Source organism: Bufo gargarizans, chromosome 6, assembly GCF_014858855.1.
Source record: "Bufo gargarizans isolate SCDJY-AF-19 chromosome 6, ASM1485885v1, whole genome shotgun sequence".
Classification (NCBI taxonomy): Eukaryota; Metazoa; Chordata; class Amphibia; order Anura; family Bufonidae; genus Bufo; species Bufo gargarizans.
In genome coordinates this window covers 309,960,878-309,977,562 of record NC_058085.1, presented here as the reverse complement: position 1 = coordinate 309,977,562, position 16,685 = coordinate 309,960,878, and the positions used below count along the sequence as shown (strand labels likewise).

Here is a 16,685-nt window from a genome sequence, read left to right as displayed (position 1 = left end):
CGGATCCGACAGGCTTTTCACCATGTCGGATCCGTCCTGCGGCTGTTTCGCCGTGCCCGCCTGCATGCAGTAATTTTAGTCAATAGGGACGGAGCAGCGGTCCGGCGAAATAGCCGCAGGACGGATCCGACGTGGTGAACAGCCTGTCGGATCCGTCCAGCCGCAACTGTGAAAGTACCCTTAGGTAAGTTCCCTCTAGTGTTTTAAACCTACATCTAAGGCAGGGGATTTGATGCTCAGATGCTATAAAAATGTATTAAAGGGGTTGTCCGGGTTCAGAGCTGAACCCGGACATACCCTTATTTTCACCCCGGCAGCCCTCCTGAGCCTGGCATCGGAGCATCTCATGCTCCAATGCGCTCCCGTGCCCTGCGCTAGATCGCGCAGGGCACAGGCTCTTGTGTTTTCAATAACACACTGCCGGGCGGTAACTTCCGCCCAGCAGTGTGTTCGGTGACGTCACCGGCTCTGAGGGGCGGGCTTTAGCTCTGCCCTAGCCATTTTACTGGCTAGGGCAGAGCCAAATGCCGCCCATCAGTGCCGGTGACGTCACCGGGCTGCCTGTCAGCCCCATAGAGAGCCCCAGGACGTCACCGGAACTCAGAAAAATGCCTTTGCCCTGCGCGATTTAGCGCAGGGCAAAGGAGAGCATCGGAGCATGAACTGCTCGGATGCTCATGTCAGGGGGGCTGTCGGGGTGAAAATGGAGGGATGTCCGGGTTCAGCTCTGAACCTGGACAACCCCTTTAAGAAATTAATCGTCACAGCATTGTGAAACTAAAATGCCAAGAAACGCTCTTTCAAAGTACTGATTGTCGTGGCAAAGATTGATTTGGTGTAGGAACTTTTACAGTCAATGCTCCTCGAGAAATGTATGAAAAATGCCTTTCTAAAAGGAATAAAACTGTCTCTCTTTTACCACCTATAGGTAGCTACCTCTGTAAGCCAATGTCAACCCATTCTAGAATCTTGAAACAAGATGAGAAACGATCACCAAACCAGATGGTCATTTCTGGTTTGGCTGATATTCCCGGTCATATTTTCAAGGCTATAATGGAATGGACACTGGCATTAGAGGGAGTTTTTTTTTTTCCTTCGAGGACGGCCCTGCTTTCATTAAAGAGGCAGAAAAACCTGCCCATGGTATCCGTCAGTCTGCCTGTGTTTGTTCCAGGCTGACTTATGACTCAGGCAGATGTCTACAGTCAGGGGGCTGGACTTACGGATTGGAGCCCTAAGTTTCTTCAGCAGCCAACTACGGCTACGTTCACACTGGCGTTTTGGATTCCGTTTATGAGATCCGTTTCAGGGCTTTCACAAACGGTCCAAAACGGATCCGTTTTGCCCTAATGCATTCTGAATGGATAAGGATCCGCTCAGAATGCATCAGTTTGCCTCCGTTCTGCCTCCATTTCGCTCTGAAAGCAGACACCAAAACGCTGCTTGCAGCATTGTGTCGCCTGACGATGCGGAGGTAAACGGATCCGTCCTGACACACAATGTAAGTCAATGGGGACGGATCCGTTTTCACTGACACAATGCAAAACGGATCTGCCCCCCATTGACGGATCCATTTGGCCAATGTTAAAGATAATACAAACGGATCAGTTTTGAACGGATGCATGCGGTTGTATTATCGGTGCGGATCCGTAAGTCACATAACCCCTCCAGCTGTGCCATCTCACGGACATGAGCGGCAGCGCTATTAGAGGAGAAGACTTGGCTAAAAATGGTTATTACAGGGTGAATAAACAGCATGCAGAACTTCTAATGACAGTATATGAGAAAGTTGGATGAATCCCATTTTCCCACACATTAGTCAAGATCAAGTGGCCAACCCCTTTATGGGAGGAAATTGCTGGCATTTTGCTTTGAGTGAAAGTACAGTCAATGGATAGAGTCAATTTTGTGTTCTTTTAAAGGGAACCTGAAAAAGCTTAACGCTTAAAGCATGAATTGTATCCAACGGTATATTCTCAGTAAAAATTATACTTTTCCAGTAGCAGCCACTATTCTGACTCTTTGAAAGTCAGCGATTCACTTTGGATCACTTTACGTTAAGTGTCTGCTTCCGACATAACTCAGTCAGCATTATGAGTGGCAAAACTTACAGTATCCCTTCAAGAAAATGTATTAGGTAAGGTAATACACACTGACAAAGAGGTTTAAAAATACTTAAAAAAATAATAATATATTAAAAATAGAAAAAACGTGCATAGAAATATAAATCGGAATTCATTTACCATTTCTGCCTGCTGCTTTCCATGACGTTCTCGGTCGTCTGCATATTTTCTCATCTCCTTGTTCCTTTGATTCTCAGATTCTTTAGCCTGAGTGATAAGAGTCTTTCTTTCTTCGAACCATTTCTTTTTATCATTGCAGAATTTCTCTTCAAGGTCCTACATAAGACCCAAATAAAAACAACCATTGCCATAGGAATTTATGTGGGTATATGAATATGGATACCAACATACTGGGGACATAAGATATGTACTAAGGTGAAGAAGATGAGGCTCTCAAGGCTGTGCTTTTCAGTTCATTCAAAACTTCTAGTAGAAGAAATAAAGGAACGGCACAACATAGAGACATAAGAATAGATGACACAGAAGTGCTATTACATGAGGAATGCATGCAGCTATTAACATAGGCATGTCAGGAGTGGTGGAAGGTCCTCTTTAATCTTTTGAGCAGAGGACTGGGCGGGCTTACAAAAAAAATATTTTGATTAACTTGGTAACTTTTACATAATGGCAAGTCTACTGCAAAAAAAATTGTTGCTTTTTATGATGTCGCATTTCTAGAGTAAGAACTCACAAATGTTTTCACCAATGCTGCAGTCAATACTGACCGTGGCATCGGTGGAGTAAAGTGTCTGTTACAGCGTGAGCCCGGCTACAATCAGTGCTGGGCTCCCATTGTGATCTGGAGAACCGAAGCAGCACAGCCTGTGCAGGGTTTCTTCAGGATTAGTGGCCCAGGAGAAAGGAACTGAAAACAGCATACAGGCTGCGCTGATACAGCACCCCAGAATTAAAAATATTTGTAAAAAATAAACTAAAAAATATCATTGGGCACTAAAAGGACACTTTGTAATATATTGTATTACAGGAAAATGCCTCTTTCTCCACTTATCAGACTCCTGTACTCCTCCCCCATGCACTGATCACTCCCTCTGAATTCATTGACCCAATCTGTCTTCAGAGAGGAGGTTGCTATTTAGCTTCACTGTAAGATCAGGCTCCATGCCGCTGCCCATAGAAGGCTACGAAGAGATGAGGAACAAGGGGCTACAATGTTGTCTGCCGTACGAGGCACACAGAAGAGGAGATCTGCTCCCCTATCTCTCTGCAGATACTGTATGTATTATTGTCTGTTTTTAATTAAAAAATATATATACAGCAGCAGGTGATACATTTATTAACATGGACATGGACATGTTTATCTACTTGTTTATTCCAATACACTCCAGAGCAAAATGGAGGCATCCAAACTCTCACTTCGCTATGCTTTGGGAAAGAATATGAATGGTAAGCTTTATGTATCTGTGATGTGACAATCAGATCTAGGTATAAAGAGGCATGATCTACTACCTTTTCAACTCTAACAAGACTTTTATATTACCGAGCTTATTTTAATTAATTTAGCCTTTATCGAGTTTTTTACAATTTGCATCTTGAAGGATTACTACATTCACATTGGAGCGGTAACACAATCTCATCGCACTGACTTTCCACGTTTACCTTTAGCTGGCTCTGTAGCTTGATTACGTCAGTCTTGCTCGTTTCTGTGTTATTTGTTTCTCTGCCCGGCTCTATAACATTTTCTTTACCAAATATTTTCTCTCTGTACTTATGTTTCCACAGCTCCAACTCTGCATAGAAGATAATTAATCACATAGGAATACATGCACACCTGTTACATAGCATCTCATAAAATGTACTGCAGCATACCCATTATATACACGTACTGCAGCATACCCATTATATACACATACTGCAGTATACCCATTATATACACATACTGCAGTATACCCGTCATCGCCATGCAACAGGTGAAATCACATTAAGATCCATTTTAATTTGCTCATATGTGCGGCAGTGGCAATCCTATAAATGGGAGGTAATATCGGCCATAGCCTGGGTAATAAGTGACCAAAATAAAATTAAAAAAGCATTTTGTCATCTAATTTGCATTACTCATACTGGTATTTTATGGTAAAAAAAAATTCAAAATGGATAAGTGAAAGAGAAAGTGACATTTTAAGATTAATTTTTCGTTCCGCAGAGTGAAGGCAAAAGGGCCAACAAGTGCTAAGCATCTCTGGGAACTCCTTCAAGACTGTTGGAAGACCATTTCAGGTGACTACCTCTGGAAGCTCATCAAGAGAATGCCAAGAGTGTGCAAAGCAGTAATCAAAGCAAAAGGTGGCTACTTTGAAGAACCTAGAATATGACATATTTTCAGTTGTTTCACACTTTTTTGTTATGTATATAATTCCACATGTGTTAATTCATAGTTTTGATGCCTTCAGTGTGAATCTACAATTTTCATAGTCATGAAAATAAAGAAAACTCTTTGAATAAGAAGGTGTGTCCAAACTTTTGGTCTGTACTGTATATGTATGTATGTGTGTGTGTGTGTGTGTGTGTGTGTGTGTGTGTGTGTGTGTGTGTGTGTGTGTATGCGTACAGTACAGACCAAAAGTTTGGACACACCTTCTCATTCAAAGAGTTTTCTTTATTTTCATGACTATGAAAATTGTAGATTACGTCACAGTGAGGAAGCCGGCATCAGGAGAGCGGCCTTCACTCATTGCGCCTGCGCCGAAGACAGAAGTGAACGGCGCAGGCGCGGGATTTAGTCAATGATGCGGTGGACCGTGGCATCAATCAAGAGGAGCGGGCGGGCAGAACACTGGACCTGGGCGGGATAATGGGTGAGTAGACGGAGCCTCTAGGTGCTGATTTCACGCCCACATAGCACCTAGAGGCTCATTAGCATATTATAAAAGTGCTTATTTTCCCAAAACGGCTGCAGGGACAAATGTTACAAACATACTGTTATGTAGTGCTGACATTAGCGCATTGCTAATGTCAGTCAGCTACATAACGGTATTTCTGGTGCTAGAAGCCCTTTAAGTGTATACTAATTCTGTGGGGTTTTATTTACTGTAAATTAACCCCTTCAAGCGACAGCCAGTTTGGACCTAATGCTGGAGCCCCATTTTTCTAATCTGACATGTGTCACTTTATGTTGTAATACCTTTGGAACGCTTTTACTTATCCAAGCCATTCTGAGAATGTTTACTCATGACACAAGGTTAGTGGTGAATTTGAGTTGATACGCTTTGCATAAAAAATTATAAATTTGCAAAAATGTGGGGAAAATTTGCCATTTTCAAAATTTTAATTTCTTTGCTTTTAAGACGGATAGTGATACTTCATAAAATAGTTATCACTTTACATTCCCCATATGTTTTCTTTATGTTGGCATCATTTTGCAAATGTCATTTTATTTTTTTAGGAAGTTAGAAGACTCAGAAGTTTAAAAGCCCATTTTTTTATGTTTAAGAAAATTTCCAAAACCCACTTTTTTAAGGACCATTTCAGTTATGAAGTCACTTTGTGGGGCTTAGAGTCAATTCACACGTCCGTAGAATGGATCCGGATCCGTTCCGCAACATTGCGGAACGAATCTGGACCCATTCATTCTCTATGGGGCCGGAAGAGATGCAGACAGCACACAGTGTGCTGTCCGCATTTCCAGAGCGCGGCCCCGATATTCCGATGCGCAGCTCCCGAAAAAATAAATAAAACATGTTCTATTCTTGTCCGCAATTGCTCAGCAGACACTCTCTGCTGATGGCAGCAGCTCCTTTTCTTGAGCGGCTGCCATCATAGCCGGCAGAGATGACATGGCAGCAGGGGGCATCTGTGGGCGATGGCCGCATGTGGGAGGCACTTACATTTTTATCAGGTGCACGATGGCAGTCATGCCTGATTTCGGGCTGTGATCTCGAGCGTTGAGATCACAGCCTGAAACCGGCATTTTTCTCAATGAAGCGCTCCGATTGTACCTGCACAGACTCACTCAAACCAACCAGTGCTGCCATTCTCAGACTGTACAGGTACACCCCCCAACTTGTGACCTCCCCTCTGTACCCTTACTGCAGACTGCTAGTAATTATTTTTTTTCTACTAGAAGTTATAATTAAAGGAATGGCACAACATACAGACATAATAATAGATGCTCCAGAATTGTTATTACATGGGGAATGCATGAAGCTATTAAAACAGGGGGCGGGGGGCTGTGGAGGTCACTGATATGGGAGATACTGTCGATATCTTTTAACGACACACACAAACATGAAATGAAATCGTGGAAATATACCCGTGATAAGCCGGGTCCATCTGCTAGTATTCAAATAAATGTTTATTAGTACTAGTGGGTAGGGCTCAGCGTGTAAATAGATGTTAATCAGCTCCAGACTGAACATAGAGCACCCTCTGTTGGAATTAGGCCTCCTGCTAACGACAGTATTTTTTCACGGTCCGCAAAAACGGGGTCCGTAGGTCCGTGATCCGTGACCGTTTTTTCGTCCGTGGGTCTTCCTTGATTTTTGGAGGATCCACAGACATGAAAAAAAAGTCGTTTTGGTGTCCGCCTGGCCGTGCGGAGCCAAACGGATCCGTCCTGAATTACAATGCAAGTCAATGGGGACGGATCCGTTTGACGTTGACACAATATGGTGCGATTGCAAACGGATCCGTCCCCCATTGACTTTTAATGTAAAGTCAGGAGTCCCTTTTATACCATCGGATCTGAGTTTTCTCCAATCCGATGGTATATTTTAACTTGAAGCGTCCCAATCACCATGGGAACGCCTCTATGTTAGAATATACTGTCGGATATGAGTTACATCGTGAAACTCAGATCCGACAGTATATTCTAACACAGAGGCGTTCCTATGGTGATGGGGACGCTTCAGGTTAGAATATACAAAAAAAACTGTGTACATGACTACCCCCCCCCCCCCCCCATAACTCATTGGTGGCCAGAGCGATCCATCTGTATGAAAGTAACCTAAGGCCACGGATCACGGACACGGATGCCAATCTTGTGTGCATCCGTGTTCTTTCACGGACCCATTGACTTGAATGGGTCCGTGAACCGTTGTCCGTCAAAAAAATAGGACAGGTCATATTTTTTTGACGGACAGGATACACGGATCATGGTCTCGGCTGCAAAACGGTGCAATTTCCGATTTTTCCACGGACCCATTGAAAGTCAATGGGTCCGCGAAAAAAAAAAACGGAAAACGGCACAACGGCCACAGATGCACACAACGGTCGTGTGCATGAGGCCTTACAGACATATGAGCTGAGAACAAGCTGCTGTTGAGAACAAGTCTGTAATTGCACTAGAGCAGTGATGGCGAACCTTTCACAGACCGAGTGCCCAAACTGCAACATAAACCCACTTATTTATCGCAAAGTGCCAACACAGCAAATTACCTTGAATACTACAGTCCAATATAGTATATCTTCCATGTACTTTATCATTTAGCTATAATATCCTGCCTACATTCAGTGCGCTGCCTATGCCGTTCATAGTGAGCCCTGCGCTGATGAATGGCAGGGAAAGTCTAAGGCATATTGGTACACCATAGACTTTTTCCAGAGTGTGGGTGCCCACAGGGAGGGCTCTGAGTGCCGACTCTGGCACCCGTGCCATAGGTTCGCCATCACTGCACTAGAGGGTGCTCCGCACAACAACTTCAATAGCATAATGTCTCTGCTCTGTCACAGGTCAATAAAAAGCTTCTGGCAGCTCATATCCGGCTCGTGTATCTGTAAATCCAATAGAGGGCCCTCTACACAACAGTAAGTGACAAGCTGTGAATGGGCGGATGAAATGAAAATCAAATCAGCAACAGGTGGCGCTGTTCATTTTAATCTTAATTTTGGCAATGAAATTGCCTTCAGGGATGAAAAATTAATTTTAAAATATCGCTTATCCATTTTGAATTGTTTTATTAATGTCACCTTAAAATACCAGTGTGAGTAATGAAAATTAAAAGGCTTTTTAAATTTTATTTATCACATATTACTTATGCTTGAGTTAAAAATTAAATTGCAAATTTAATTATTTAATTTAATTTTTAATTTTGGCATGGAATCTTCACACATGGGTGGCAAAAGAAATGTCAAAAAGGTATTTGCATTTAAATTTTCGTTTTTATTTTATTTCTGGCCGCTAATACCTCCCCATAATCCCCCTTTGGCAGCACTTACATGACAGATGCATAAACTGTATGTAACTATGGTTAATGCTGGGTTAACACATACAATTAGTTGGAACATTGTTACGGGCAGAAACTTAATGCAAGCGCTTATCTTTGCTATAGTATATTAAAATAGAGGGAACGGAAAAGCAGGTTTTATATTACTACTACATGAACAACATCTGCAACTCCTATGCTATCAAAGTGTCTACTTTATCACATGACTCCATTTTTGATTGCCGACTATTCCTGGGAAACTTTATTTTGAGGGCAAAAAAATAAAAATGAAATTCCAATTTGCCCTGAAAGTTGTATACAATCCCTGTGTGCATTTATGGTGCCCATATTGGCAATCAACCAAATTTCATGGACACATAAACAACACAGAAACAGAGACATGAAGCAATGTCCACAGCGGTGTTCTCCTGAACGTGAATTACCTTTTCCATTTGGAACACTTACCTTCAGCTAATTTCTCTGCTTCTTGTGTTTTGGCTTCAAGTGCTTGCTCTTGTTCTTCCTGTGTCTGCTCCTGCTCAATAAGTGTCAGCTTCATGTCTTCAATTATCTTTTCTTTTGCTTTAACATCTGAGACCCACGGACACAAATGTTTTAGCCCCCTTCATTTAATGGCATTATATAAGTGCTACACTGTCACAGATGTCACAAATAAGATTATTAGATACATATTTAAAGGGATTCTGTCACCAGGTTTCACCCCTTTAAGATAAAAAATATGGTTATGTACAGGGAGCTTTAACCATTCCTAATGTGGTCTTATAAATGTAATCTGTAGGCTCATTTTGCTAAAAATACGCTATTACTAACCGGTCAGTCATAAAAATAAGGTGCCCAAGGGGATGTAAATGGATCCAAGCTGCCGCCCGCACCCACTGCCGTTTGTGCCCAGTGCCGCCGCATAATCTTCTGTGACGCCTCCAGCTCTCCTGCTGTAACATCGCTGTGAAAGCCTCCCTCCTCCCTCTGTAACATCGCTGTGAAAGCCTCCTGCTCTCTGCCTCTCTGTAGGCTTATTTTTAGCAAAATGAGCCTACAGATTACATTTATAAAACCACATTAGGAATGGTTAAAGCTCCCTGAACATAACCATATTTTTATCTGGAGGGGGTGAAACCTGGTGACAAAATCCCTTTAATATGAAGGCGATCATTTTTACGCGTGCAGCGTCACAATATTGAGTTGCCACCTACTTATATCTTTATATGAGTCGTCACTGTGCTTTTCTTATGATCCCATGCTCCCTTTCACACAGTTACAGAGTCAAAGAGAACCTGTCACCTCTCCTGTCATGTCTGTTTTAGCAACTACTTGCACCCCCCTTGGAATAACGATTATGGAGGATCTATTCTTTTAACTCTATGATGTGCCATTACTTAATTATTCCTGTTAGAAGTTATAAATGAACTGCTAGCATTTTGAAGGTGAAGGTCCTGATTAGGGACAAGCGCATCGACTTCGGATGAAACATCTGAAGTCGATTCGCATAAACTTTGTTCCAATACTGTATAGAGCAGGAGCTCTGTACAGTATTAGAATGTATTGGCTCCGATGAGCTGAAATTAATGCTTCGCGAAGTCTCGCAAGATTTTTGGTAATAACTTCATAAATTAATTTGTACTGTAAGGAAACCATTTCCCGAACTCGGGCTCGGTTCCAATTGGTACCTTGAAACCGAACCAGAGTTCGGGAAATGTTTTTTTACAGTACAAATTCAGTACAGCATTAACTTCGGCTCATCGGAGCCAATACATTGTAATACTGTACGGAGCTCCTGCTCCGTACAGAATTAGAACAAAGTTTTATGCGAATCGACTTCAGATGTTTCATCCGAAGTCGATTCGCTCATCTCTAGTCTTGATAGGTGTTACCAGTTGGTGGGGGGCTGTCCCTGCACAGTCCGACAGCGGCAGCACTGATTGGATAGTGTCGGCCTGTGCAGGGACCCCCCCCCACCCCCCCCAAAACTGGTAACACCCATCAGGACCTTCACTTTCAAAATTAATTCATAAACTTCTAGCAGAAATAATAAAGGAATGGCACAGCACAGAGATACAAGATGCTCCGGATTTATTAGATGGGGAATGCATTTAGTTACTAACACAGACATGAGAGGTGATAGGTCCTTTTCAAATGATCAAATTCTGGCTGCCTGCAATAGTCTCTAAAAAGTGTAAAGAGAAGTCCACACAGTAATTAAACATTAAAAAATGACAAAATCCACATGAGTTAGGCTAGTTTCACACTAGCGGCAGGGGACCCAGGCAGGCTGTTCCGGCGGGTGAACAGCCTGTCGGATCCGTCCTGCCGCTAGTTCACATGTGCCCCCGGACTGCCGCTCCATCCCCATTGACTATAATGGGGGCGGGGGCAGAGTTCTGGCGGCAGCACCGCAGCGCACACGCCGGGAGGCAGCCGGACTGAAAGTACTGCATGCAGTACTTTTGGTCCGGCCGCCTCTCAGCGTGCGGTGCCGTCGGAACTCTGCCCCCGCCCCCATTATAGTCAATAGGGATGGAGCGGCAGTCCGGGGGCACATGTGAACTAGTGGCAGGACGGATCCGACAGGCTGTTCACCCACCGGAACAGCCTGCCGTTGGTCCCCTGCCGCTAGTGTAAAAGTACCCTTACAGGTACAGTTATTGCAGATTTTGCTGCGGATTTGACCCTATGCATTGCAAAGGGCGACATCCATAGCAGCATATAATTGAGTGTAAAGTGTGGATGAGAACTTGTAAAACCTCATCCACTCTGCTGCTACTGCAAACCCTGCAGATTTTCCGCCTGCAATTCCAGGGTGGAAAATACACAGCGTATCCGTCTGATATGGACATTGACATAAAGAAGGTGCAGTAGATCTAATCACGTCCAATCACATTGACATTGGCAGGCATCTGTTATAGTGCTCAGTGGTGGGCGCAGGAAGATCAACGTGGCAGCAGCTGTAGGAAAGCCGGAAAGAAGATAGAACATGTCCTATTCTTGTCAGTTTTATGGACAAGGATATGACTTTTCTTCAGGGATAAAAAAATAAATAAATAAAAACGGTGGCATGCAGCTAGGATCAGTGTTGTGGATCCAGAGTTAGTGGACCGCAAAAAACATATGGTTGTATGCATGAGGCCTAAGGTGGAGAAAAGGAGTCAGGACAATCCCATAATATTATGTCGTTTGCTGTTCTGCCCAAAATTCCCGGATTTCGCCGACTGAGCAGACCAGGATGGTGTGGCACAATCTGAGCGTGTACAGCTGGTGGATGTTGTAGTCAATGGCTATAAAAGCAAACGGTGCCCCCCACGGACACTGCACTGTCCAATATCTTGTTGTGCCTCTGCATTTTTCCCAGTTCCCTATGCATAGGAACAAAACACGCTCCTTTTAATTAACATTTCCACTCAAACCCAGAGACCTATACATTTGGGACCTACGATTAAATCTAAAGGACTTTGTATGACAACATAAATAAGACTTATTGGCACTAAAATGAACAAAGGGCTATAATAAACATTTTTCACAATATGTTAAAAAAAATAATAATTAATTGTCTGACAATGCAGCTTAAAAACATTAAGCAAATGGTTATATGAATTTAAGCTAAAAATATATACATATTATTATGTGCCATTTTAATAACTAGTAGCTGAACGGTCTGGTCTACGTAAAGAAATAACTAGCGGACAAGAATTTATACCCTGCTTTTTGCAGTCCGCAAACATACACAAGTCTGGCTTCTTTTTATTTCCTCGCATGTAAATATCACAGGTCATTAGATGTGTGGGTGATCTATGAAGCACATTACCTTGACAAGCCTTCTGGTAAAGCTGCCCCGTGTTTTCAGTTTTCTCGTGGTCACGTTCCTATAAGAAGAAAAAAAATCAAGGCAGTGTATGAATATCAGCTATTCTGTGCTTATGAGAACATAAATCAAAGGCTGATCACAGTAGGTACAAGCAATTCCATGTCAGAATGATCAACCTGATTAAAGCGGGTGGCCTAGTTATGAGGTGGCACCCTGTAAACAAGAGTGGGATACGTGTTACAATCTGCCGCCTCCAATTCTACTGCTTTATGAGAAAGAAGATAGGCGGGAGGAACTAAAGGTTACACGTGCTCTCTGAATGGGATGTAAAAGCTGGCCAAGGGTGAATGCAACAGACAAGGTAATATTATTACTGGGATACCCACGGTTTCTGTGTCCCCCAATGAATATGGGTGAGAAATTGAGTTTAATGGGAAAAGATTAAGAAAAACATGTTATTTATTCATTTAAAGGAATTTGATGAGAATTACAAATCTCTAACAATCCCTAAAATGGTTTAAAATAATTAAAAAATAATATACGGTACTCATTTCTCCACCGCTACTTTCTTGCTGCTGCGGTGACATGCAGGGATATGGCTCGTGACCACTGCAGCCAATCGTTGCCCTTGTGGTCTACAGCGAATGGCTGCAGCATGGCAGCTCACCAACAGTGCGATTTGCAGGTATACGGATCACCACTGCAGTCAATCACTATCCTCAGCGGTCGACCATTTAGGACAGGAGATAGGTTCAGCAGTCATGCGCCAAACTCCTGCATGTCAGGGCCTCAGAAAATGGCACCACAGAAAGGGGCGAGTATAAGATGCTTTTTATTTTAAGCCATTTTAGGGCTTGTCCGAGTTTATTGATTCTAGGAAGACCCTTTATACATTAATACATGATTGGTGGGGGTCTAATACCAGTCAACCCCACCGATCAGCTGTTTGAAGAGGGCGCGGAACTCTGATTAGTGCCAGTGTTTCCCAAGCACAGCACCATCCATTGGATAGTGGCTGCGCTTGGTTTCGCAGCTTTGCCCCATTCACCTAATCGGGACTGAGCTGCACCTAGGCCATGTGACATTGCATGGAAAGAAGCAGCTGTGATTCAGGATTCTCATAGTCAGCTAAGGGTCTTAGGTAGACGCTATCACCTTCTTAAGCCTATATTAGACGGGTAGATAATCTTGCAGATCGTTGCTAACAAGCATTCACATGAACACTTGTTAGCGATGATCTAGCAGTGTAATACTGCGCCAATTACCTGATCGGGTAATTGGAATCTTTCGGTAGGTTTAAAAATCATTGTTTGCCGGCGGCAGATCGTGGGGTCTAATCACAATCTGCTCCCAGCAAACAATGATTCTGTATGGGGATGAGCAATGGCATTAGCGATCGCTGCTCCCCATACTGCGGAGGAGATTGCTGCATGTAATAGCAGCGCTCTCTTCAATAAGGACCCGGCGATTGCTGTGAAGGAACGTTTCCCTCCCGACCATCTCCTGTGTGATCTGCCCATCTACGCCTTAAAGCTCATGCACACGACCGTGTGTATTTTGCGGTCCGCAAAACATACAAATAATATCCGTGTGCATTCCGTTTTTTGCAGAATGGAACAGCTGGTCCATAATGTGGACATGTTCTATTCTTTTGCAGAACTGACATACAGAAATAGAATGCACACGGAGTAACTTCCGTTTCTTTGCGAACCCATTGAAAAAAAAAATACAGAACGGACACGGAAAGAAAATACGTTCGTGTTCATGAACCTTTAGATGGAACTAGACACTGAAATCTATAAATAATTGAACGTGAATGTCTGGTCTCCACACACAAAACATTGGTGGGGCAAAAATACTGCCCTCTGTTCCCATGCTACTTTCAACTTCAGAAAGGAGCTGGTGGGCCAATGAGTGACCAGATGTATACGACAACTCCATTTACATACAGAGTGCTGACTTATACAATTACAGGTGTCAGAAACATCTCAGACTACCTCTCCCACCACATGGACTAAGGAACGTCTTACAAAGCTTCATAATAACCTTGCTAAGTTGTTGTATTGTCCTCTGTTTCACTTCTAGTTCACAAGACATTTGCTTCTTCACTTTTTCGTACTCATTAATTTTGTTAGTTAGCGTCTTCTGTTCTTCGCGCATTGCAGAGATCTGGAAAACATGAATGAACGGTCCTCACAATGCCAAAGCTTACCTACAATCTTATGTTAGAGACCCCTCCCTCCACCACATCAGTGCATCAAAATGGCGTGGAGTGTGTTCGGTATCAGATCTCTCTGTATAATACCCTATTGAGTTTACAGCACGGATTTCGACCTAAGACGTTAAAAGCAAACCTGTGTAATCGGATCCCGCAGTTACACGTTATTCCATCTGTACTCTATTGCTAACTTTCCAAATGTATGTTTACCAGGAGCAAAGGACGGATGGAAGAGAGCGTAAGATTTCAGGATCAGACTACACAAGATTTGTTTGTAGTCTGCTACTATGAAGACATATAGGACGTCTGCATTGGAGCTGTAGACAGAAAACAGTAGATTATAAATGAATACTGCCTACAAAGTTATATTATATATATTTACCTTTGGTAATGCTGCATTCTAAAGGTGATTTTTTTTTATACAGAACTTTCTTACTATTTAAAAATGGAGTTGATGTCACTTAAAGGCTATGTACACCTTTTACGGCAATTTTTTTTTATTATTGCATTTTACTCATTTTGGGCTAAAAATTATTTTTTCAATTGGTATTTTTTTTAGAATATTGAACCGTTCTGTCACAAAGGGTTGACTGTTTTTCTAGCTGTGTGGATCGTACTTTTCACTTTCTGCCAGTCATCTAATAAACCTGATCTCTAAATTACTAAAAGGTCATAAACACTTATTTAAGCCACATTATTCTCAGTAAGATAAGAACTGAGCTATAATGCATGTTTATAAGGTCAGAGATCAGAGATAAGGAGTCATCAGCTCCTGGTCTGACGGAACAGTGAACATTCAGAGCCTGCTATTACAGCATCTCAGCCCTGTACAGAGAAAAGGGCTCCAAATGTTTAATAAAGACCAGTTGAAAAAAATTATTTTAGCTCAAAATGAGTACAATGCAATAAAAAAAAAGAAAAGAATTGCCCCCAAAAGGTATACATAGCCTTTAATTTCATAGGTCTAATTTAGAGCAAATGGTCAAAAACATGAAATAACCACATTTCGCCCATGTTTTCATGTTCTGTATCTAAGTAGTTTTATCAATATATCATATTTACTGCAACAATTAATCATCCAATTCTCCCGTGTATAAAGATGCTATATCTGTGTACATTCTGCAACATAAGACATTGCTATATGGCAGAGAACAAAGACAGTGTCTTAGTTATAAATGTATTTCCCTTCCTTAGCTTTAGATGTTCCAAATAAAGAAACTCTATAGGGAAGACAAAAAAGCACACAGTGTCAGGAAAGAACAGACTAAAATGTGACGTGGGGTATTTTTTGCTTGGAGTAACATACATTCTGTGTGACTGGAATATATGAACCTTAAATGGGTTGTGTCACAAAACATATTCTACATTTTTCAAACCAGCACCTGGATCTGAATACTTTTGTAATTGCATATAATTGAACATTTTCTACAGCCAGTGAGCTATTCAATAAAATCGATATTAGCGCCATCTGCTGTTTGTTCTTTACCTTATTTGTTCTACACCTGCCATATGTTCTGTTAGAAGCTGTGGCAGTTACAGGGAGAGAGCTGCAGCAGAAAGGACATGCCCCCTGAGCTGCCAGGCTGAAGATAATCTAGCAGAGCAATTGGAGCAGTGAAAGTGGAGATCTCTGGATCCATGTGAGGTACAGGGCTGGTTCTAGCTTTGTTAGAAAGGTATTGTCATGTTCTATTTGATGTCTGCTTTTAATTTTCCCATCAATCATGTCATAACCCCTTTAGGGTCACATTCATGTTTTAGTTAATACCTCCTCACTTTCCAAGAGCCATAACAAGTTTTTCATTCACATAGCCATTAGGGATGAGCGAATCAACTTCAGAAGAAACATCTGAAGTCGATTCACTTAAAACTTTGTTTCAATACTGTATGGAGCGAGCGCTCTGTACAGTATTAGAATGTATTGGCTCCGATAAGCTGAAGTTATTACTTTGCAAAGTCTCGTGAGACTTCGCAAAATAACTTCAGAAATTGATTTATACTGTAAAAAAACATTTCCCGAACTCGGGTTCGGTTCCAAGGTATCTCTTGGAACCGAACCAGAGTTCAGGAAATGCACACGACCGTGCCCTTTTTTTTGCGGTACGCAAACCGCGGCTCTGCAAAAAACAGAAGCCGTCCGTGTGCCTAACGCAATTCGCGGAACGGAACAGGCGGCCCATTGTAGAAATGCTTATTCTTGTCCGCAAATCGGACAAGAATAGGACATGTTCTATTTTTTTTATATTTTTTTTTGCAGGGCTACGGAACCACGGAGTGCTGTCTGCATCTTTTGCAGCCCCATTGAAGTGAATGGGTCCGCATCCGAGCCGCCAAAACGGCGGCTCGGATGCGGACCCAAACAATGG

The 16,685-nt window shown here is 42.4% G+C and overlaps 1 protein-coding gene across 4 annotated transcripts in view; it reads right to left on the bottom strand.

Annotated features, from left to right (window-relative positions):
* Window positions 1-16,685, bottom strand: part of KIF20B (kinesin family member 20B) — a 110,890-nt gene that overhangs the window by 30,320 nt on the left and 63,885 nt on the right. For all 4 annotated transcript variants that reach the window (XM_044298860.1, XM_044298864.1, XM_044298861.1 and 1 more), the window contains exons 22-26: window positions 14,148-14,270; window positions 12,102-12,159; window positions 8,747-8,872; window positions 3,741-3,871; window positions 2,244-2,399 (exon numbers count right to left, since the gene is read on the bottom strand). In XM_044298860.1, the coding sequence (XP_044154795.1) occupies window positions 2,244-2,399; window positions 3,741-3,871; window positions 8,747-8,872; window positions 12,102-12,159; window positions 14,148-14,270 (594 nt within the window). The remainder of the gene's footprint in view (window positions 1-2,243; window positions 2,400-3,740; window positions 3,872-8,746; window positions 8,873-12,101; window positions 12,160-14,147; window positions 14,271-16,685) is intronic.